The sequence below is a fragment of the Salmo salar genome, chromosome ssa01 (assembly GCF_905237065.1).
Source record: "Salmo salar chromosome ssa01, Ssal_v3.1, whole genome shotgun sequence".
Lineage (NCBI taxonomy): Eukaryota > Metazoa > Chordata > Actinopteri > Salmoniformes > Salmonidae > Salmo > Salmo salar.
The window spans coordinates 71,715,915-71,739,343 of record NC_059442.1 but is presented as its reverse complement, the minus strand read 5'-3'; the positions used below and the strand labels follow the sequence as shown (position 1 = coordinate 71,739,343).

Genomic DNA, 23,429 nt, shown 5'->3' with positions numbered 1-23,429 from the left:
GGCAATCAAACAGACAACATGTCAGTATAGAGACAAAGTGAAGTTGCAATTCAACGGCTCAGATACGAGACTTATATGGCAGGATCTACAGACAATCACGGATTAAAAGGGAAAACCAGCCACGTCACGGACACCAACGTCTTGCTCCCAGACAAGCTAAACACCTTCTTCGCCCGTTTTGAGGATAGCATAGTGCCACCGACGCGGCCCGCTCCCAAGGACTGTGGGCTCTCGTTCTCCAAGGCCAGCGTGAGTAAGACATTTAAGCGTGTTAACCCTTGCAAAGCTGCCGGCCCAGACGGCATCCATAGCCACGTCCTCAGAGCATGCACAGACCAGCTGCCTGGAGTGTTTACAGGCATATTCAATCTCTCCCTATCCCAGTCTGCTGTCCCCACTTGCTTCACAATGTCCACCATTGTACCTGTACGCAAGAAAGCAAAGGTAACTGAACTAAATGACTATCGCCCCCTAGGCACTCACTTCTGTCATCATGAAGTGCTTTGAGAGGCTAGTTAAGGATCATATCATCTCCACCTTACCTGAGACCCTAGACCCACTGCAATTTGCTTACCGCCCCAATAGAGCCACCGATGATGCAATCACCATCGCACCGCACACTGCCGTATCCCATCTGGACAAGAGGAATACCTACGTCAGAATGCTGTTCATTGACTATAGCTCAGCCTTCAAAACCATAGTACCCTCCAAGCTTATCATTAAGCTCAGGGCCCTGGGTCTGAAACCGCCCTGTGCAACTGGGTCCTGGACTTCCTGATGGGCTGCCTAAAGGTGGTGAAGGTAGGAAACTACACCTCCATCCTCAACACAGGGGCCCCACAAGGGTGCAGGCTCAGCCCTATCCTGTACTCCCTGTTCAGCCATAACTGCGTGGCCATGCACGCCTCCAACTCAATCATCAAGTTTGCAGACACAACAGTAGTAGGCCTGATTACCAACAATGACGAGACAGCCTAAAGGGAGGAGGTGAGGGCCCTGGCGGAGTGGTGCCAGGAAAATAACCTCTCCCTCAATGTCAACAAAATGCCCCTATCCACGTTGACGGGACCGCAGTAGAGAAAGTAGAAAGCTTCAAGATCCTCGGCGTACACATCAGTGACGATCTGAAATGGCCCACCCACACAGACAGTGTGCTGAAGAAGGCACAACAGCACCTTTTCAAACTCAGGAGGCTGAAGAAATTTGGCTTGGCCCCTAAGACCCTCAGAAACATTTACAGATGTACAATTGAGAGCATTCTGTCGGGCTGTATTACCCACCGCCAGGTACGACAACTGCACCGCACGCAACCGCAGGGCTCTCCAGAGGGTGGTAGGGTCTGCCTAACTCGTCACCGGGGGCAAACTACCTGCCCTCCAGGACACCTACAGTACCAGATGTCACAGGAAGGCCAAAAAGATCATCAAGGCCATCAACCACCCAAGCCACAGCCTGTTCACCCCGCTCTCAGCCAGAAGGCGAGGTCAGTACAGGTGCGTCAAAGCTGGGACGAGAGACAGAAGCTGTTTTTCAATCTCAAGGCCATCAGACTGTTAAATAGCCATCACTAGCCGGCTACCACCCGGCTACTCAACCCTGAACCTTAGAGGCTGCTGCCCTATGTACATAGACATGGAATCACTGGTCACTTTAATAATGTTTACATAATGCTTTACTCATCTCATATACAGTTGAAGTCGGAAGTTTACATACACTTGGGTTGGAGTCATTAAAACTCGTTTTTCAACCACTCCACAAATTTCTTGTTAACAAACTATAGTTTTTGCAAGTCGGTTAGGACATCTACTTTGTGCATGACACAAGTAATTTTTGCAACAATTGTTTACAGACAGATTATTTCACTTATAATTCACTGTATCACAATTCCAGTGGGTCAGAAGATTACATACACTAAATTGACTGTGCCTTTAAACAGCTCGGAACATTCCAGAAAATGATGTCATGGCTTTAGAAGCTTCGGATAAGCTAATTGATATAATTTGAGTCAATTGAAGGTGTACCTGTGGATGTATTTCAAGGCCTACCTTCAAACTCAGTGCCTCTTTGCTTGACATCTTGGGAAAGTCAATAGACCTCCACAAGTCTGGTTCATCCTTGGGAGCAATTTCCAAACGCCTGAAGGTACCACGTTCATCTGTACAAACTATAGTACGCAAGTATAAACACCATGGGACCACGCAGCCGTCATACCGCTCAGGAAGGAGACGCGTTCTGTCTCCTAGAGATGAACGTACTTTGGTGCGAAAAGTGCAAATCAATCCCAGAACAACAGCAAAGGACCTTGTGAAGATGCTGGAGGAAACGGGTACAAAGGTATCTATATCCACAGTAAAACGAGTCCTATATCGACTTAACCTGAAAGGCCACTCAGCAAGGAAGAAGCCACTGCTCCAAAACCGCCATAAAAAAGCCATACCACGGTTTGCAACTGCACATGGGGACAAAGATGGTACTTTTTGGAGAAATGTCCTCTGGTCTGATGAAACAAAAATGGCCATAATGACCATCGTTATGTTTGGAGGAAAAAGGGTGAGGCTCGCAAGCCGAAGAATACCATCCCAACCGTGAAGCATGGGGGGGCAGCATCATGTTGTGGGGGTGCTTTGCTGCAGGAGGGACTGGTGCACTTCAAAATAGATGGCATCATGAGGTAGGAAAATTATGTGGATATATCGAAGCAACATCTCAAGACATCAGTCAGGAAGTTAAATCTTGGTCGCAAATGGGTCTTCCAAATGGACAATGACCCCAAGCATACTTCCAGAGTTATGGCAAAATGGCTTAAGGACAACAAGGTCAATGTATTGTAGTGGCCATCGCAAAGCCCTGACCTCAATCCTGTAGAAAATGTGTGGGCAGAACTGAAAAAGCATGTGTGAGCAAGGAGTCCTACAAACCTGACTCAGTTACACCAGCTCTGTTAGGAGCAATGGGCCAAAATTCACCCAACTTATTGTGGGAAGCTTGTGGAAGGCTACCCAGAAACGTTTGACCCAAGTATAACAATTTAAAGGCAATGCTATCAAATAGTAGTTGAGTGTATGTAAACTTCTGACCAACTGGGAATGTGATGAAAGAAATAAAAGCTGAAATAAATCATCCTTTCTACTATTATTCTGACATTTCACATTCTTAAAATAAAGTGGTGATCCTAACTGACCTAAAACAGGGAATTTTTACTAGGGTTAAATGTCAGGAATTGTGAAAAACTGAGTTTAAATGTATTTGGCTAAGGTATGTAAACTTCCGACTTCAACTGTATGTATATACTGTATTTTAGTCAATGTCACTCCGACATTGCTTGTCCTAATATTTATATATTTCTTTATTCCATTCTTTTACTTTTTACTTTGTGTATTGTTGTGAATTGTTCGATATTACTGCACTGTTGGAGCTAGGAATACAAGCATTTCGCTACACCCGCAATAACATTTGCTAAATATGTGTATGTGACCAATAGCATTTGATTTGATTTATACTGCGACTAGCAACTGCATCACATGCATCACACTGTTGGAGTTTACTCAACTTTGGTGAAATAATGTCCTCCTTCTCATGCAACTGGTTAAAGAAAGTAGGTGTGTGTGTGCGCATGTGTCAGGGTGTGTGTGCGTTCCTGTGTGGTCTAGCCGAGGGATTGAACCCCGCTCTCATTATTAGTGTGATGCTAACAGATGCAGACGGCTGTATTAGTCTGATCAGTGTCTGACTGGACATCACTGCCCTGTTCAGCACCGCCGCTCACATCAGAGCCAATCAGACGCACACACCCTCTGTGGGCTCAGTCCTCTGGAAGGATTTCTGAGAGAAACACCATGTCAGCTGTTACTATGCTACAAGTAGGCTACAGTATACGAGAGTCACCTGCTTGTTCTTCATCAAGTGTCGAATGGCACACTCACTAACACCTCTACTACCCTCTCCTTCTCTCCCTCCCTCTCTCCCTCCTCTCTCTCCCACCTCTCTCTCTCTCAGGAGTACGTGCTGGCCCACACTGAGATGCCCACGACTCTGGAGGGGGCAGAGGGCGCCATTAAGAAGCAGGAGGACTTCATGACCACCATGGATGCCAACGAGGAGAAGATCAATGCCGTGGTGGACACCGGACGCAGACTGGTCAGTGACAAAAACATCAACGCTGACCGCATCCAGGAGAAAGTGGACTCTATCGATGAGAGGTATTGAATGCTTTGTAAAAAGCGCTATACAATTTGATTTATTCTGTATTTGGAGAACTGGGGCCGATTTTTGTGGTAGCCATCTTGTGAATGTGTTTTACTCCAGTGATAACTATGGCAGCGATGTTACGTGCATAGATTCAACTGAATTACATGCATAAAATGAAGATTTACATGCATATAATAAATTGTATATATAGCACTTTTGCTTAACATTATCTAGATGTTTAATATTACCAATACACTTACCAATACACCAAAAATATGTTTCTGAGCCATTACTCTCTAAATCCATCACGTGTTAACCCCTGTCCTTCTGTTTGTGTAGACATAAGAAGAACCGCTTGGCGGCCAGTGAGCTTCTCTGTAAGCTGAAGGATAACAGAGACCTACAGAAGTTCCTTCAGGACTGCCAAGAGGTGAGCTGCCACCTGCCCCCTACCAAACCCTTACAACACACCCCTCACTTACTCCCCCCAGCCCCCCACTGCACAACACCCATATCTGCCAGCTAGGGCTACCCCCGCACTTCATTCACACACAAGGAAACCCGAACACCCACTGATTCCTCCTACCAGCTCTATAGAGTACAGTACTGTAGGTGGAATTTATAAGTAATTGTGGATGGTGCCAAGCTGTGGTTGTGTGGATGAGTCTGTGTGTGTCCGTCTGTCTCACTGATTGGCTCTCTGGTGTGTGCAGCTGTCCCTGTGGATCAATGAGAAGATGCTCACGGCTCAGGACATGTCGTACGATGAAGCCAGGAACCTCCACAGCAAATGGCTCAAACACCAGGCCTTCATGGCCGAGCTGCAGTCCAACAAGGAGTGGCTGGACAAGATCGAGAAGGTCAGTGACTAAATGATGGGTGTCTGATCTTTTTGCCAATTTCGTTGCATGTCTTCTCCCTGTTTATGTTTCGTGTGTGTGCGTGGCCCTTAAGCTCTGTGTGTGGGTGTGTTTTTACCCTGTGTAAGATGCTTATGCCCCCCAAAACACTCCAGTCTGATAAGCACAGCCCTCTCCTGTGGATATTTTAGTCCTAAATGCAGAGAGATTAAGTCATAACAACCACGTTGGCTATTATTATATTCGTATTCAGTGGAATTAATTGCAAAACAAGCTTTCAGCAGAATCAGCACAATAGCTCTGCAGACTAGAACTAGTAGTTTGAAAGTTTAGTATTGATGCTTGTTTACATGAGTGATTGTGGGCAGAGTCACATTGCTCAGGTCAGATTGAAAGAATTTCCAGTGTCTTCCTTTCTGAATGATATTAGTGTAGATCTATTTATCTCCATAATGTCCTAACATGGTTTTCTCCCACCAAATCCCAGGACGGGATGCAGCTGATAGCTGAGAAGCCGGAGACCGAGGCCATGGTGAAGGAAAAGCTGGCAGCACTCCATAAGATGTGGGATGACCTTGAGTCCACCACCCAGACTAAGGCCAAGTGTCTGTTTGACGCCAACAAGGCCGAGCTGTTCACCCAGAGCTGTGCCGACCTGGACAAGTGGCTGGTGGGAGTGGATGGACAGATCCAATCAGACGACTACGGCAAAGATCTGACCAGCGTCAACATCCTGCTCAAGAAACAACAGGTATTGTACTTTTATTTTTTATGTAACCTTTATTTAACTAGGCAAGTCAGTTAAGAACAAATTCTTATTTACAATGACGGCCTACCAAAAGGCAAAGGCCTCCTGCGGGGACGGGGGCCTGGGATTATTATTTTTTTTTTTAAATATAACATAAATATAGGACAAAACACACATCACAACAAGAGAGACACAACACTACATAAAGAGAGACCTAAGACAACAACATAACAAGGCAGGAAAACATGACAACACAGCATGGGAGCAACACAACATGACAACTACATGGTAGCAACACAACATGGTAGCAGAACAAAAACATGGTACAAACATTATTGGGCAACGTCAACAGCACAAAGGTCAAAGAGGTAGAGACGACAATACATCATGCAAAGCAGCCACAACTGTCAGTAAGAGTGTCCGTGATTGAGTCTTTGAATGAAGAGATTGAGATGAAGCTGTCCAGTTTGAGTGTTTGTTGCAGCTCGTTCCAGTCGCTAGCTGCAGCGAACTGAAAAGAGGAGCGATCCAGGGATGTGTGTGCTTTGGGGACCTTTAACAGAATGTGACTGGCAGAACAGGTGTTGTATGTGGAGAATGAGGGCTGCAGTAGATATCTCAGATAGGGGGGAGTGAGGCCTAAGAGGGTTTTTATAAATAAGTATCAACCAGTGGGTCTTGCGACGGGTATACAGAGATGACCAGTTTACAGAGGAGTATAGAGTACAGTGATGTGTCCTATAGGAAGCATTGGTGGCAGATCTGATGGCCGAATGGTAAAGAACAACTAGCCTCTCGAGAGCACCCTTACCTGCCGATCTATAAATTATGTCTCCGTAATCTAGCATGGGTTGGATAGTCATCTGACCCAGATGATTTTTTGGGGTCAAGTTTAAGGAGCTGTTTTAGGACCTGGGACTCAGTGACTGCCTGCAGGGAGAAACTTTGTAGCGGAGCAGGGAAAAATAGGAAGAAGCATCAGGGATAGTCGCATTAGAAGGGGTGGGAGATGAGGAAATGTTGGACGGGCAAGGAGGCATGGCTGAGTCAAATAGGACTCCTGATTTAATGAAGTGGTGATTAAAGAGCTCAGCCATGTGCTTCTTGTCAGTAACAACCACATCATCAACTTTAAGGGACATGGGCAGCTGTGAGGAGGAGGGTTTATTCTCCAGGTCTTTAACCATTTTCCAGAACTTCTTGGGGTTAGACCCACAGAGAGAGAACTGCTCCTTAAAGTAATTAACTTTGGCCTTCCGGATAGCCTGAGTGCACTTATTTCTCATTTGCCTGAACGATAACCAGTCAGCTTGAGTATGCGTGTGCTGAGCCTTTCACCAAATGCAATTCTTGAGGTGGAGTAACTCTGCAAGATCACGGTCAAACCAGGGGCTGAACCTGTTTTTAATTCTCATTTTCTTTATGGGGGCTTGTTTGTTAACAATACCACTGAAAATATAAAAATAAGGTCCAAGCGTCTGCAACAGAGGGGGTCAAGCTGATTCTATACCATTTTACAGAGGCCAGTTCATGAAGGAAGGCTTGCTCATTAAAGTTTTTTAGCAAGCGTCTATGACTAATTATTTTAGGACAGGTCGTATCACTGAGCAGCCATTACGAACACAGGCTGTAAAACAGTGATCACTAAGGTCATTACAGAAAACACCAGACTGATACCTATCAGGATTATTTGTGAGGATAACATTGAGGAGAGTAGCATTTTCTGGGTGTTTGGAGTCATACCCTGTGGGATTGGTGATAATCTGAGAAGGATTTAGGGAGTCCCATTGCTTTAGGACTTGGTCAGGTGGTTTAAGCATGTCCCAGTTTAGGTCACCTAGCAGGACAAATTCAGACTTAGCGTAAGGGGCCAGGAGAGAGCTTAGGGCATGTAGGGTACAGGCAGGTGCTGATGGAGGACGATAGCACCCAGCAACAGTCAACAAAAAGCTATTTGAAAGTTTAATGCTTAAAACCAGCAAATCAAATTGTTTGGGGAAAGACTTGGTGGAGACAACCGAGCACTGAACGTGATCCTTGGTAAAGATTGCCACTCCCCCACCTTTGGAAGATCTGTCTTACCGAAAAAGGTTATAACCAGAAAGGTTAACATCAGTATTCAAAACACTCTTCCTTATCACGTCTCAGTAATGACCAACACATCTGGATTGGAGCTGTGAACCCACACTTTCAATTGATCCATTTTAGATAATAAGCTTCTAGTGTTAACATGCAGAAAACCCAGGCTTTTAGGAGAGCAGAAATCAGTGAAGCAGATATCAGAGCACATGTCAGAATGGGGCTAGCAACTGTAGATGGACCAGGGTGTACATGCACATTTCCAGATATCATCAACAGTAATACAATCAAGGCACGGCATAGTACAGGGAAAGCTCATAGGACAGAGAGCTCTGCAGAGCTGATTTATGACATCTGAATGTGCATCAGATGGCAACAAGATCATATTGTACAGCAATTTCATCAGGTAACATGAATACAAAGACGGTGAGAGGTGGTCTGAATAGGATGGGAGGCCAAAAGTCTGTGTAACCAATAGAGAGTCAGAGTCCAGAGTGTTGGAACAAACAGTCTGTGGTTGGGTAAAGAAAGTTTGTAGTCAACAAAGTATGCAGGAGTCATGAGGCAAAATGCACAATAATTTTTTTAAATATACAACGACTTGGGGCTAGCCATTTTAAGTTCAGAGTCACACGCCCCAACAGTGCGTGTGTGCTGGAGGTGAGTGAAAGCTCGGGAGAGAAGGGGGAGTGTGGTGGAGGTACCTGTACCAGACAGGGGAGACAACCAGGGCAGACGGTGAACAGAGAGGGGTGAGTGTGGTGGAGGTACCTGTACCAGACAGGGGGAGACAACCAGGGCAGACGGTGAACAGAGAGGGGTGAGTGTGGTGGAGGTACCTGTACCAGACAGGGGGAGACAACCAGGGCAGACGGTGAACAGAGAGGGGTGAGTGTGGTGGAGGTACCTGTACCAGACAGGGGGAGACAACCAGGGCAGACGGTGAACAGAGAGGGGTGAGTGTGGTGGAGGTACCTGTACCAGACAGGGGGAGACAACCAGGGCAGACGGTGAACAGAGAGGGGTGAGTGTGGTGGAGGTAGGGGGGAGACAACCAGGGCAGACAGTGAACAGAGAGGGGTGAGTGTGGTGGAGGTAGGGGGGAGACAACCAAGGCAGACGGTGAACAGAGAGGGGTGAGTGTGGTGGAGGTAGGGGGGAGACAACCAGGGCAGACAGTGAACAGATCTCCAGGTGGAATCCAAGCAGCAGTGCAGCAGGCAAAGGGAGTAGGTGTCACACCCACTTGGGAGAAGCTTTTATTTCTGGAGGCAGATTTCTTGTAGAAAATGCCAGTGAATGGTCTCTGAACAGCATGAGGGGCTTCAGAGGACGCTTGTTGGGCCAAAAGCCCTTTTACTTCACACATTAGTGCTAATTGAATTTGTATCTGGTCTGTCCTTTCAAGCCTGGGAGCTCAGTTCCAGGTTGGAATGGTGTCCTCAGGTCTCTGCTGTTTGTTTGCTAGAGCACCCTCTGTATAGCTTGGTACTGCTGGAGCTTGACATATTGTAATGTCTCCCACGGTTATGTTATGTCACCATATAGGACTGCGCTCTTTTCCTCTCCCTTTGATTGGTGTGTAGGTAAATGGTACATTTCTGTACAATTTTACATCATGGTTTCATATTAGGTGAAAGTATAATGTCAGTAATTGACCTGAGGATAAATTCACTTGCATAGCCAAACTATGAGCGAAATGTTAAGCCTGATATTAGGTTTTCTCTTTTCCTTTAATTAGGAAAATTGCAGCATAAGCTACACCGCACACATATGCCGTGTTGGCTCATAGTTTATTATGCAGATAGTTTATTCATACTAGCGAGTGGCGCTGTAGTGAGCAGACAAACCACGTTATGTAACAGCCCATGCTTCTCACATTCACTCCCCCACCCCATTATGTTATCTCTCCCTCGCCATGATGTGTGGAGGAGCCAACTCGCTGTCTTATTGGTTAACTGTGTAATTAAATATTGTGTACCCATGGTATCCTTTGTGTAACCCAGACCTAAAATGTGTGCATGTGAGAGAGGAAGTGCATTTCCACTGTTTGTTCGATCGGAAACTCCTAGAGCACAAACGAGACGGAGAACTCTGGAACGCATGCTAGGGGGTTGACCAGAGAGGGAGCTAGAGAGAGCATGCTATGACTGTCTCTCTCCTCTCCACTCCTCCTGGTGTGGCATCCTTAGATGCTGGAGAGCCAGGTGGAGGTGCGTCAGAAGGAGGTGGAGGAGCTGCAGAGCCAGGCCCAGGTCCTCAGCCAGGAGGGGAAGGACACGGACGAGGTGGACGGCCAGCGCCGCATCGTGGAGAAGAAGTTCCAGCAGCTGCTGGACCCACTGAAGAAGAGGAAGGGAAACCTCATGGCCTCCCGCGAGATCCACCAGTTCAACAGAGACGTGGAGGACGAGATCGTAAGTACATTAAACCTTTCATCTAGCCACGTCGTCTGTCTGATTCTGTCTGATTCTGTGATCCATTTCTGTGTGTGTGTGGCTGTCTGTGTGGCTGTCTGTGTGGCTGTCTGTCTGTGTCTGCCTGTGTGTCTGTCTGTCTCAGTGTGGGTGTGTGCATGTGTGTTTCAGAGAACGAGTAAAAGAGATTATGTACTGTATGCCTACTTGTGCAAATGTTAATTGTATTTTTATGCAAATGTGTATAGGATACAGTATGTTTGTTTGTGCTTGTGTGAAATCCCTGCCCTATGGTAGTGTGGAATAGCAGCAGAAGCTGAACAGCAGAGCAGTTCTCTTGTGTCTGAAGTGATTTAAGTGATAAAAATCACTATTTTAAGTCTTTTTTTCTCCTCTTTTGAGGGAAGGCACCCACTAAGAGTAGCAGCAGGTGCATGCTTTCATAGCTGTGCGGGTCTCTTCATTATTGTAATGACTGTATTGACTCCTTTCATACAGGCAAGAAGGAGCAGGCCACGTGTTTTGAAATGAATGGGTTGGGTCTCTGAATGGAACTGATGTGTCTCATCTGTGTATGTCATCAACTGCATTTAAAATGCTTACCAAAAAAAACGCTTTGCCCAAATCATGCTTTTCAAGTGGTTAGTTGTTGTTAAGTTTAATTTCTGTCATTGCATTTGCTACATCAATGTATCAGTCTTCCAAAAATGATTCCTACCTATTTCTGTGTTTTCCTCTTAGCTCTGGGTTGAAGAGAGAATGCCACTGGCAACATCTACAGACCACGGAAACAACCTGCAAACAGTCCAGTTACTCATCAAGAAAAACCAGGTAAGAAACAAACTCCATCAGTTTGAACCTTGAACAGTATTTCCATCCATAGAATATGAGCTCTTAGCATTTACAGTACTACCATTAGAATCCAGTGACAGATCTATTTCTGTACCAGATAACCACTGTACTTTTAAAGCAGCTGACATCATTCTGACCTGCTGCCCTTTGACCTCTCCCCCACCAGACCCTGCAAAAGGAGATCCAGGGCCACCAGCCGCGCTGTGACGACATCTTTGAGCGGAGTCAGCAGGTGCTGAAGGATGACGACAACAGCCCCAGCGGCGAGGGGATCCGCCAGCGGCTGGCCGACCTGCGGCGCCTGTGGGCCCAGATCCTGGAGGAGACGGGCAAACGCCATGGACGCCTGGAGGAGGCCCACAAGGCCCAGCAGTACTACTTTGATGCTGCCGAGGCTGAGGCCTGGATGAGCGAGCAGGAGCTCTACATGATGTCAGAGGAGAAAGCCAAGGTGAGGGGTGCAGTGGGTCAGAAAGCTAAAATTGCTATTCATAAGCAATCAGAATGGGGTTTGAATGTGAAGTAGGATGGTGATTGGACCTGATAGGATGAGTAGCAAGCCGTTAGAGATACAAAGTGGCTTTTGGTTAGGACTGGTGGGTTGCACTCCAGTATTTTGTTGGGATGGGTCATTAGTAGGGGCAAAGTTGAATAGGAAATTGTGTTTGGTTACAGGGCAAGCTGCTTTTTTGTAACAGGGCAAAGCTGCTGGATAGGAGGGCTGGTTGATACTGTACCAGGGGTATTGCTGCACTTGGTAGAGTTAGGTCTATGACCATTACCCAGTTAGTGGTTGGTTTACCAGGCAGAAGTGGGTCATTGTCACGAGGAGAAATGAGGAAGTCAGTAGAGGGTGAAAGACAAGGGCAGTGACTTGGGCAAACAGGCTGATCCCAATTCTTCCCCTTTTCCTTGATGCTCTGCCCTCCATTTGCGTAAGTGTCCCAAAACTGAAGGAGTGAAAAATATAGAGGGTATAGGAGCTAATTAAGACCTCCGATAGCCTCTTCGACCAAGCCAGCAAGGTTGCAGGCTCCAGAGCTGTCCCATCAAAATACAAAATAGTTGAGAGGCATGCCTAATTATATGACACATGCGTTTGTTTGTGTCTGATTACAAGACTTGACACATAAAACAAACAAAATACCTCCCAAATGAAATGTTCAACTGTTAGAGAGATTTGTTCATTTGAATGTCATGCTTGTTTTGTTATTTAAAAGTGGAACATGAATTGCATCATTCAAGTCAGGAGTGTGTCCTGAAGTTGATGGGTTTATTGCGCGTGACAACGGAGGGACGTCTGAGCGAGTTGGTAAGGGCGAGGGGATGATTTGAGATTCAGCGAGGGCTGTGTGGTATTGGATGTGAAAGGTGAGTAGGCAGAGAGAAGTCTTCCAGGCCATCATTTCATTTGTCCTTGACTCCTTAACATTCTCCTTCTACAGGACTGGATCTCTGTGAGACTAGTCTATTTCTAGTTGATACTGTGTTCTCTACACTGATTGTATGTGCCTGTTCACACTCACTGTCTGCGTCTGTACCTTGACTCTGTCACTCTCTCTGTGTAGGATGAGCAGAGCTCCGTGGCCATGCTGAAGAAGCACCAGATCCTGGAGCAGGCTGTGGAGGACTACGCTGAGACTGTCCACCAGCTCTCCAAGACCAGCAGGGGCCTGGCGGCCGCCGGACACCCAGAAAGGTGAGGGGTCTCAGGGGCTCATCCTCAGGGTAACAATCCCCTCCAGTGAAAATTGGAAGTTGAAACCATGATCCTATTCACCAATTTCAGACTAAAGAACGTTAAAGGGATAGTTCAGGATTTTGGCAATGAACTCGTGAATGCCATTTTTATGTCTCTGCGTCCAGTATGAAGGAAGTTAGAGGTAGTTTTGCAAGCCAATCCTAACTTGCATTAGCGCAATGACTGAAAGTTTACAGGAGCTGTTCCCATTGACTTCCAGTTATTGCTCTTATGCTAGTTAGCAATTGAGTTAACGTTAGTTGGCAACTTCCTTCAAACTGTGCACTGAGACATAAAAATGGTACCCACGAGTTCATCTGACTCTAGGGAAGTAGATAAAGGGCTGCATTGCCAAAATCCCTAACTATCCCTTTAAGGGCTTAAACCCAGAGTGGTCAGTCAGTACCAGACAACTAACATTAGATCAGTGTAAGGTTAAGCTCCACTCCTGCTGAGTTGAAGTAGGATTTAACCACCCAGAGGTTTAACACTTGACAGTTTAGCATCCCAGAAGAGAGTGAGGATAGGATAGTTGTAGTTCCTATATCCTAACCCCCTCCCTCTCTGCCTCCTCCTCCCTCCTCCTGCTGTGTAGTGAACGGATCGGCATGCGTCAGTCCCAGGTGGATAAGCTGTACGCGGGGCTCAAGGACCTGTCGGAGGAGAGGAGGGGGAAGCTGGACGAGAGGTTCCGTCTGTTCCAGCTCAATAGGGAGGTGGATGACCTGGAGCAGTGGATCGCTGAAAGGGAGGTGGTGGCTGGGTCACATGAGCTGGGACAGGACTATGAACATGTCACGGTATGTAGTGCCGCCCTGCCACCCATGTTCCCCTGTTGCCAGAGTATCTTGCGGAATATGTCCATTCGGACTTTGCTGTGATAATCTCCCTCTACAGATGCTGCAGGAGCGTTTCCGTGAGTTTGCTCGCGACACGGGCAACATCGGTCAAGAGCGTGTGGACACTGTCAACCAGCTGGCGGACGAGCTCATCAACTCGGGCCACGCGGACGCGGCTACCATCGCCGAGTGGAAGGACGGGCTGAATGAGGCATGGGCCGACCTGCTGGAGCTGATTGACACACGCACGCAGATCCTGGCGGCGTCCTTCGAGCTGCACAAGTTCTACCACGACGCCAAGGAGATCCTCAACCGCATCCTGGACAAACACAAGAAGCTGCCTGAGGAGCTGGGCCGAGACCAGAACACAGTGGAGACCCTGCAGAGGATGCACACCACCTTCGAACATGACATCCAAGCCCTGGGGACACAGGTATGACAATGACACCAGAGAGACGGAGCCAGAAAGCCAAAATGCCTAAAACAGAGGTTAGACTACAGCCTTAACCTCTCTTAACCAAAATGTGCAGCTATAAGGTGAATCTCTCACAGGTCATAGACAAGATTTCTCAACATTTAGTATCTGCCTACCCATATTTCTCCCTTTTCCTCCCCAGGTGAGGATGTTGCAGGAGGATGCTGTGCGCCTGCAGTCTGCCTATGCCGGAGATAAGGCTGATGACATCCAAAAGAGAGAGGGTGAGGTTTTGGAGGCCTGGAGAACACTGCTGGAGGCCTGTGACGGCCGCAGGGTCAGACTGCTCGACACCGGCGACAAGTTCCGTTTCTTCAGCATGGTCCGAGACCTCATGCTCTGGATGGAGGACGTCATCCGCCTAATCGAGGCTCAGGAGAAGCCCAGGTACTGTGAACCTGACGGGAAGCGGTTTTGCCTCAGGCTGGTTCTTTTAATAGTTTGGCATTATTGCAGTACACATTTTTGTTTTTCCTACCGACTCCCCAACAAATGCCAGAAAAGAAGGTGTGAGTAATCTCTGTAGTTTTCTGTAAGCAGCTTTTGGTCGGCAGCTTACGCTGTAATCACACTTTCTCAGGTCTGGATTTATGTATCTAATCCTCAATGTTCTGATTGTTGTGATTTACAAAGTTATCCTCACTAGCTCACCCTAAACAACCCTCTGTATGACTACTGTAGCTCTGGCACTGTGGTGTAGCTCAGGTTTTCAACTGAAGGCTCAGCTGAATGTATTGCCACCCACGGATGGTCCTTTTTATAACCACTGAAGATGCAGCTGCAGAAAATGGTGAATACTCAATGTATCAATACTCAATTAATGTCCCAGGATGTCTTCTCCTCTCAGGGAGACAGCAGCACACCAAGCCCTTATCTGGCTCTGGTTTCAGCTGTAATTGTGATAATCACCAGGGTCGACAAGGCCTTCATTATCTGCGCCTCTCAGCTGAGTCTCAGCCAGCAGCTTACCATGGAGACGGATGAAGAGGGAGAGAGGAAGAGAGAGGGGGAGAGAGATAGGAGGAGACAGAAATAGAAAAGATAAGAGAAAGACAGACAGACATAGGGGGCTAATGATGATGTAAGGGGAAGTGGAAAAAAGATACTGGAGGAAAAGAAAGGGGGGAAGAAAGATGGATGGCTAATGGGGTGAAGGAGGAAAAAAACGGGTGGGCAAGGGGAATTGAGAGAGAGAGACTTGGTTTGTGTCAGTAATTGCATTGCTCTGTTTCCACTGTCTGAGAGAATGACACCCTATCCTGACTAGAGTAGGCTAGTGCTTAGTTTGATAACAGCATGATCCCAGGTACTCACCCTGGAACATCATTATGTTGAAGGCTGTAGTCCACTGAAATACGCTGGGTGTCAGCATCCTGTCTGGACTCTATGTACATGTGGTTTTAGAAAACATATGCTAGCATCGTAAGTAGCAACGTAAGCAGCATTTCTTGGGTAATTGAAACCCCAGGTAACCTAACTAAAGGACATTAGGACCTTGGTGTGTTCAGTGTGTGTAACTGGGTTATTGTTGTGTCTTCAGGGATGTGTCGTCTGTGGAGCTCCTGATGAACAACCACCAGGGCATCAAGGCTGAGATTGACGCCCGTAACGACAGCTTCACCAACTGCATCGAGCTGGGCAAGTCCCTGTTGGCACGGAAACACTACGCATTAGAGGAGGTGAGGGGCCAACAATTTCATAACACCCTCACAGATTCGTACCTCCTTCTCTCCTCCGTTCTCTGTTTCTTTCTTCACCCCCATTCTCCTCCTTTCAGTCTCCGGATGGAAATGTGGCTCCCTCTGGTTTTGTGTTGCGTCATTAAATGTATGGTGTTTTTAGACTCATTTAACTTCATTTCCTTCCATTTTCAGATCAAAGAGAAGTTACTACAGTTGACGGACAAGAGGAAAGACATGATTGACAAGTGGGAGGACAGATGGGAGTGGCTTAGATTGGGTAATTCTATCAAATCGTTTTCAGTCTGTTGCACAGTATTAGCTAAGAGTAGTGCCTTGGGGCTCACCGAGCATTGTCCCACAGTCCCTTGGTATTTCCAGAGGTATCACCGTTACTTTATACTGCCGTGGTGTGTGACTAGCTGTGTTTCTGCCCAGTTCTGGAGGTGCACCAATTTGGAAGGGACGCGGGTGTGGCCGAGTCGTGGCTGCTGGGACAGGAGCCGTACCTGTCCAGCAGGGAGATGGGTCAGAACGTGGATGAAGTGGAGAAACTCATCAAGAGACACGAGGCCTTTGAGAAGTCAGCTGCCACCTGGGAAGAGCGGTTCTCTGCGCTGGAACGGCTGACTACGGTGAGAGGACGGGGGGTGTTCACAACTCACTGGGCTGTCAGTTAAACCATTCATCCAATAACTCAATCAATATTGTTTTTAATTAGATTAGACATCCATCTGCAATGCTCTCATCCTATTTGTTTGTCAGTCAAATCGTGACGTAAAGTTCCAATGCAATGAAGTACCTTGCTGTGATTGTTTTCAATAAAAATTGTAAAAAAACAAACAAAAATAGCTTCTTAGCAAAAATGCAATTTCTCAAGCAAGGATTTTGCTAGGACTGTGGGAGTGTTCTGAGAGAGGAGCCGAATGAGAAGGATGTGTAACCTGAACTAGCTGTTTGTCAGAGAGGAGGGCAAACTGGTCTATGAACGTATACTGCTGCTGGTGATGTCACCAGGCAATCCAAAAAACCCACCCAGCCAAACAAGCTGAAATTTCAGGCGACCTTTTCAAACAGCTCTTACACTAAAAGGGAATTATCATCATTTTCACATTTTCACAGTATTATTCTAACCTCATAGTGCGGAAATATATATAAAACACAGAAAAATCATGTTTTTGACTGCACCTTTAATGAAATTACTTAAATGTTTACATTTCAATTGGACAAATTCTGTTGGTCATTAATGATGTGTGTCTGTTCGTGATGCAGATGGAATTACTGGAAGTGAGAAGACAGCAAGAGGAGGAGGAGAGGAGGAGAAATCCCCCACCTGCAGAGACTCAGACGGACACTGCATCGCCACAGCAGAAGTAAGATATGAGTCTGGAGCACCATACTGAAATAATGTGTTTGGTCTGCTTGTGTGTATGCTCTGTGTCTGTGTTTAGACTGAGCAGGCATTCTGTATTCTGGGGTTATGACTATCCCAGTGTGTTTTATAAAGACTTAACTACGGTGTTTGAGGCTAACCGTTTTCTGTGTGTGTTTATAGATACTGCAGTACAGCGTTGGAGACTGACTGTTGTCTCTATACTGTATGTTACGACTGTCCCAGTGTGTTTATCCTGCACTATGTTTGAGACTTACTGTTGTGTCTCTGTGTGTTGTCCCTACAGGGAGGGTGAGCAAGTGTCTCTGAATGGACTGCCATCGGACCAGGACTCCCCTCGGGTTAGTTACCGCTCCCCAGCCTACCAAAAGTACACCAGCTTTCAAACCCGCAGGACTGGGACTGGGCGAGAAAGGCGGGCGGGCTGGACCGTGACCCCCCAATGCCTCCCTTGCCCTTTGAACCCCCTGCCCCCACCACAGGGAGAGGACTGTACACCCCTCTACCCCTGACCCCCCACCACCACCAATGGTTCTGACAGTTAGTTAGTCACACTTATTCCTCATTTACCATTTAGCCGTATCCTAATTCCATTACAGGAGACTATACTAATTCTACCTTGATTATTCCTTTTTCTTTTTTATTTGCATAATGCATTTTAATGGAAATTAGCTTTGCTGACTGCAGTTTCATTTATTGTCGTTTTTATTCACCTAGTCTTATTTTATCACAAGGATGTTGCAGGACTGAACATAGATGAACAGTAGCAGGGTACTAGATTTTGTTTTTTGTTGGCCAATCGTATAGTTATTTATGCTTTCATCTTTATACATTCATATTCCTTCAAACCGACTGGTACCTTTATTGATACTGATCGAACACTCCGCTGAGGACGGCTGATAAATGCTAGCTGCAGCTCACAGGAGGCTGGTGGCACCTTCATTTGGAAGAACGGGATCATGGTAATGACTGGAGCGGAATCAGTGGAATGGTATCAAATACATCAAACATATGGTTTCCAGGTGTTTGATGCCATTCCATTTGCTCCGTTCTGGCCTTTATTATGAGCCGTTCTCCCCTCAGCAGCCTCCATTGCTGCAGCTAAATACTGTAGTGTTTACTGATTAGATGTAAGCTGGGCCGAGATCAAATGAGAAAGTAGAAAGAAGATTAAACCGTTTTTGAGTTAGGCAACCCTATTTCAAAAGCAGTACAACATTTCCAAAATGAACATTTTGAGATTTGAGCAAAAGGTCCAAAAAAGAAGTTATTTAATTGTATTCACAGTAGATTGACATGATCTATTGACCTATTGACCTCAGAGAAAGGCATAACGGGACACAGAAGCACTACAGCACTACGTAGTCTAGAATGAGCACAGTGTGTGTGTGTGGGTGTGTATGTACGTGTGTGTCCGTGGGAACAAAGAAGAACACGCCCTACTTGCCCCCCCTCGTATCTTTTCTTTATATCAAACTTTTTTTTCCCTCTATCAGGTTTTAGTCTTTTATTCCCTATTTTTCCTTTCCCCTCTTTCTCTCTCCCTTCTCTCTTCTATCCCTGTTTTTCTTCTTCTCTCTTCCGCCTCTCAGCCCGACACTCCTCTCCTCCCATCTCCATCCCTGATGATATTACTCTTTGTGTACGTTATTTTTTTCAAACTTACCATGTGGAACCTGAATAACTGACAGACAAAATTCATGGCTTAATCGTTGCCTCAGTAATGCAGTTAAATCATCTTCTTTAGTCTCAGGTTTCAAGTTGCCCCAGATCAAATCAACCAGGTCTGTTGCAAACTAGATTTTATCTCAATTACTTGCCTGAATAAATAAAGGTTAAATAAAATCCAAGAGAATAGGAAATCAAAAGTAGTAAGTGCCCCATCTGCCCCAGATGTCCATCCATTTACATGACCTGCACATCCATACCACACATGTCATACCACTGTCAGGCAGTACCATCTCAAATACCATTTCACTATGTATGATTCATTTCACTATGCTTCACCATCGTAATTCTGTTTGTAGGGTTGTTCCAGTCATGGCGTGTGCGTGTGTGTGTAGAGGGGTGTAAGCACATTCCAATTTATTCCGGTCATTGGGTCTCAGTAGTTCTGTGGTACCTACCTGCTTGTTCTCATATCATTCTTCATGTTAGCTCTGTGCATCAGATCTTCATTTTATTCCTGGTTATGTTGCATGTTGAATCATTTCAGCATCCCCAACCCACTAACGCACATTCCCCAATAAAACATTGTTAGAGTCAATCACTCCCCATGTATGTCCGGTTTTTGTTGTCCTTGTGCCGTCTACAAAATAACACTATTTTTGTCCTCATGTCTTACGTTGGGGTATATTGTTTTGCATGTCATTAACATGTTGTTAATCACCTTTCACTTTCAGTGCCCACTGTTTTTGTGTGTTTCTCTGTGTGTATTTCTATGTTTTCATCCCAGGGTGGTTTTATACACATTGATGTACAATACTTTTTCAAAGATTTTTCGGTAACACTTTACGTGATACCCAGCGTCATAATCATGTCATAATATGTCATAACAGCTTATGTCAGCTGTGGTTATGGTTATGACCATGACCAACTATTTTTTTTAATTTAATTGTCTTGTAGATATCATTTATCCAGTAGACTTCTGACAATAAATCTAGGTAGGTATTTTGCTTTGGTGTAAAAAGGCACCCATCCAAACCGAGAGATCAATGTTTGAGCAATTCTAAGTTTAGTGTTTGTAGTTCTGCATAAGGATAATTTCTAAAATAACTACAGTTACTTCTATCAAAGTGATCCTCCTTCAGGGTAATCAAACTTTGAGGTGATCAGACTTCTTTACGTATTTATGTGGAGGTAACTGGATTCATATTAAAAGCTTGGAGAGTATATTTGAGATAAAATGAGGGTGCAGATGTGACCATTGATAACATGATTACCTATATGAGTGTCAGCCCAAGCGAAAACTATTTTAGCTTTACCCTGAACATTTAACAAAGAGGTGGTGAGAAATATCAGTCCCATGTTGCACCAATCGAACGGTGCAAAACCTGGCAGCGATGCAGTCCTTCGTGTCCAGTATTGGTGGTCCAGCCAATGGCAGGATCTCTGTATAAGCATCCAGGATTTGTCCATCGCCTGGCAAGCTCTCAATAAAAGTGTCCACGATTGGTCCAGCCTTGAAGAGCTCAGTAATGGGTAATAAGTGACAAATTGGAGTGGGTGTGTTGTGATAAAATCTTTTAACTGGCCAATTTTGCATTTCCCTTCACTTTACAATAATGTTACCGTAAAATGAATAATGAGTTCAAGCAATTGTGTTAATTGTTTGGGATTTTATTTTGGACTTTATCTCCCTTTCGCTGGCTTTCTCTTTCTCTCCAACAATATTTTGTGTGGGTGTGGCAATGTGGTGTGCATGTCTTAACCCCTGATCTGTGCATGTCTTTGACATTTTCTCTCTCGCTGTCTCGGCTGGACTCCGGTCCCATTTTAACCAATCCCATAAACCCAAGCTCTTCTAAATCTGTAGGATCCCAGCTTTTCTCAGAATCTATATAAATTGATTTTTACTGCATCTGCAAATTCTCCGCCTAACCATGCTTAGATGGGTCGGAATCTGAGTTAGTCAAACAGTGAGTTAGTATAAGTGAGAGTGAATCCAACTGTGAGTTAGTGTAAGTGAGTCATTTTAGAGGCTGTTCGTCTCAAGATTCAGATGGAGTCAGAGAGGTTCATGATGAATCAGTCGGATTGAGTCGTTTGACCAGAGTCAAGTTAGTGTAGAAGTCACAAAAATCAACTGTCCCAAGGAGAGGGCACTCAGTGTTGGAAAGATGGAGTGAGAGGTTAGAGATAGGAGTCAGAAAGATGGAGTTAAACACTTGAGATGGAGTTAAACACTTGATAAGTTTCACCCCAGGCACTGAACCTTAAGACCTGAGACACTGTGGGTGACACAGAGATTGAGACACGATGTAAGAATAGCACAAACACTCAATTCTGGGGTTCAGTGTGTGCCGTTCATCTTATGATGAAGCTGGGCTATAATTGTGAAATTGAGGCACATTTAAAAATTTGAGGCTGGTGTAATGGCATCGTTTTGATTAATGGCATCGTTTTGATTAATGGCATCGTTTTGATTTATACAAATACCTACCCAGAGGCTCTTTTACTCATCAAATGGAAATGAGGAAACATATTGTGATGAAAATATTTATTTTGGTATCATTTACAGTAGAGTAGGCCTTGTCGTATAGAATACCCCTTTCTACTTAACTTTACTTGTCTTAAAGCCATTGTGATATAATATAGCAATCAAAGGGAAAGTACTGAATGTTTCTACACAGCCTCTGATCCTGCTATGCATGAAGCCAACTCTCTGATTTCCAGCGCCACTGTGTGTTTTGTCTACCAAGCCCCAGCTTTCTCTAATACCAGTTTCTGTCTACCTCAGGACAATGGGGAGGGAAGTGACATTGTAAATGGGGTGGCGGAGCCCAGCCCAGGCGGGTCACCCAGTGCAGCACGCAAGGGCAAACCCAGCCAGGCTGCCACGCTCCCGGCAAAGTCCCTGGACTCAACCCCAGCCAACCAGATGGAAGGCATCCTGCACCGCAAACATGAGTGGGAGGGTCACAACAAGAAGGCATCCAGCAGGTACACACACAATTCACACACACTCCCCTTAGTATTTATTTGGACAGCGAAGCTAAATCTTTTAATTTGGCTCTATGCTCCAGCATTTTGGATTTGAGAGGCGACAATACAGAATGCCACCTTTTATTTGAGGGTATTTTCATATCTGTTTCACGGTTTAGAAATGAAAGCACTTCATGTATCTAGTCCCCCCATTTGAGGAGGATACATAGTCAAATTCACTTATAGTGTATTAAATGTAGTCAAAGTGTAGTATTTCGTCCCATATTCCTAGCACGCAATGACTACATTGAGCTTGTGACTCTACAAACTTGTTGGATGCATTTGCAGTTTGTTTTGGTTGTGTTTCAGATGTTTTGTCCAGTAGAAATGACTGGTAAATAATGTATTGTGTAATTTTGGAGTCGCTTATTGTAAATAAGAATAGAATATGTTTCGGAGCACTTCTACATTAATGCGGATGCTACCATGGGGGCATGATCTTTGTGCATCTGTAACTTTGTCACTCATCATTATTCACGATTCATTCATGATTATCCATAATCATGGTAGCATCCACATTAATGTAGAAGTGTTCAGAAACAAATTGTTTTCTTATTTACAATGACATTTGCAATACATTATTTACCATTCATTTGTATTGGGCACGACATAATCCGAAACACAACCAAAACAAACTGCAAATGCATCCAACAAGTTTGTAGAGTCACAAGCTTGATGTCATTGTGTGCTAGGAATATGGGAATAAATACCAAACTTTTGACTAAATTTAATACACTATAAGTGCATTTGTCCAAATACTTATGCACCTTCAAATGAGGGAACTAGTTACATAAAGTGCTTTCATTTCTAAACAGATATGAAAACACCCTTAAATAAAAGGTGACATTCTGTACTGTCGCCTCATAAAGCATTTGATCTCAAATCCAAGACGCTGGAGTATAGAGCTAAATTAAAAGTTTTAGCTTCGCTGTCCAAATAAATACATAGGGGAGTGAACATGTATGCTTACTGGACATATTCATGCAAGTTGGAGCATGCAGCCAAATACTTTCCCCTTACAATAATGCCAACATTTTATTTAGCTGAACAGACTCTGATAACTGTGTTTCCTATGGTTTCAGATCCTGGCACAATGTGTATTGTGTGATCAACAACTGGGAAATGGGCTTCTACAAAGACATTAAGAGTGCCAGCCAGGGCATCCCCTATCACAACCAGATCCCCATCAGCCTGAAGGATGCTGCATGTGAGATCGCCCTCGACTACAAGAAGAAGAAGCATGTGTTCAAACTGAAGTAAGCACTATTTGCTGTATAGCTCCCTATGTGTCTTGTATTATCAGGAGAGGATCTTGCATACAGTACAGTAGTTAGCTTGACTTATTACTCAAGTTTTTATTTTCCTTTTACAGAGCTACAGATGGGAATGAGTATCTCTTCCAAGCCAAAGATGACGTAAGCTTGCTTAGCTTTTAATTTGTACATTGTGCATGA

At 45.2% G+C, this 23,429-nt stretch overlaps 1 protein-coding gene across 2 annotated transcripts in view; it reads left to right on the top strand.

The window, feature by feature from the left end:
* Positions 1–23,429, top strand: part of LOC106608059 (spectrin beta chain, non-erythrocytic 1) — a 118,372-nt gene that overhangs the window by 93,387 nt on the left and 1,556 nt on the right. For both annotated transcript variants that reach the window (XM_014205747.2, XM_014205739.2), the window contains 19 exons: positions 3,997–4,199; positions 4,528–4,618; positions 4,902–5,048; positions 5,536–5,799; positions 10,068–10,292; positions 11,034–11,123; positions 11,311–11,595; positions 12,713–12,843; positions 13,481–13,685; positions 13,783–14,157; positions 14,342–14,586; positions 15,740–15,878; positions 16,074–16,158; positions 16,317–16,513; positions 17,151–17,251; positions 17,558–17,612; positions 21,731–21,933; positions 23,058–23,231; positions 23,348–23,390. In XM_014205747.2, the coding sequence (XP_014061222.1) occupies positions 3,997–4,199; positions 4,528–4,618; positions 4,902–5,048; positions 5,536–5,799; positions 10,068–10,292; positions 11,034–11,123; positions 11,311–11,595; positions 12,713–12,843; positions 13,481–13,685; positions 13,783–14,157; positions 14,342–14,586; positions 15,740–15,878; positions 16,074–16,158; positions 16,317–16,513; positions 17,151–17,251; positions 17,558–17,612; positions 21,731–21,933; positions 23,058–23,231; positions 23,348–23,390 (3,258 nt within the window). The remainder of the gene's footprint in view (positions 1–3,996; positions 4,200–4,527; positions 4,619–4,901; positions 5,049–5,535; positions 5,800–10,067; positions 10,293–11,033; positions 11,124–11,310; positions 11,596–12,712; positions 12,844–13,480; positions 13,686–13,782; positions 14,158–14,341; positions 14,587–15,739; positions 15,879–16,073; positions 16,159–16,316; positions 16,514–17,150; positions 17,252–17,557; positions 17,613–21,730; positions 21,934–23,057; positions 23,232–23,347; positions 23,391–23,429) is intronic.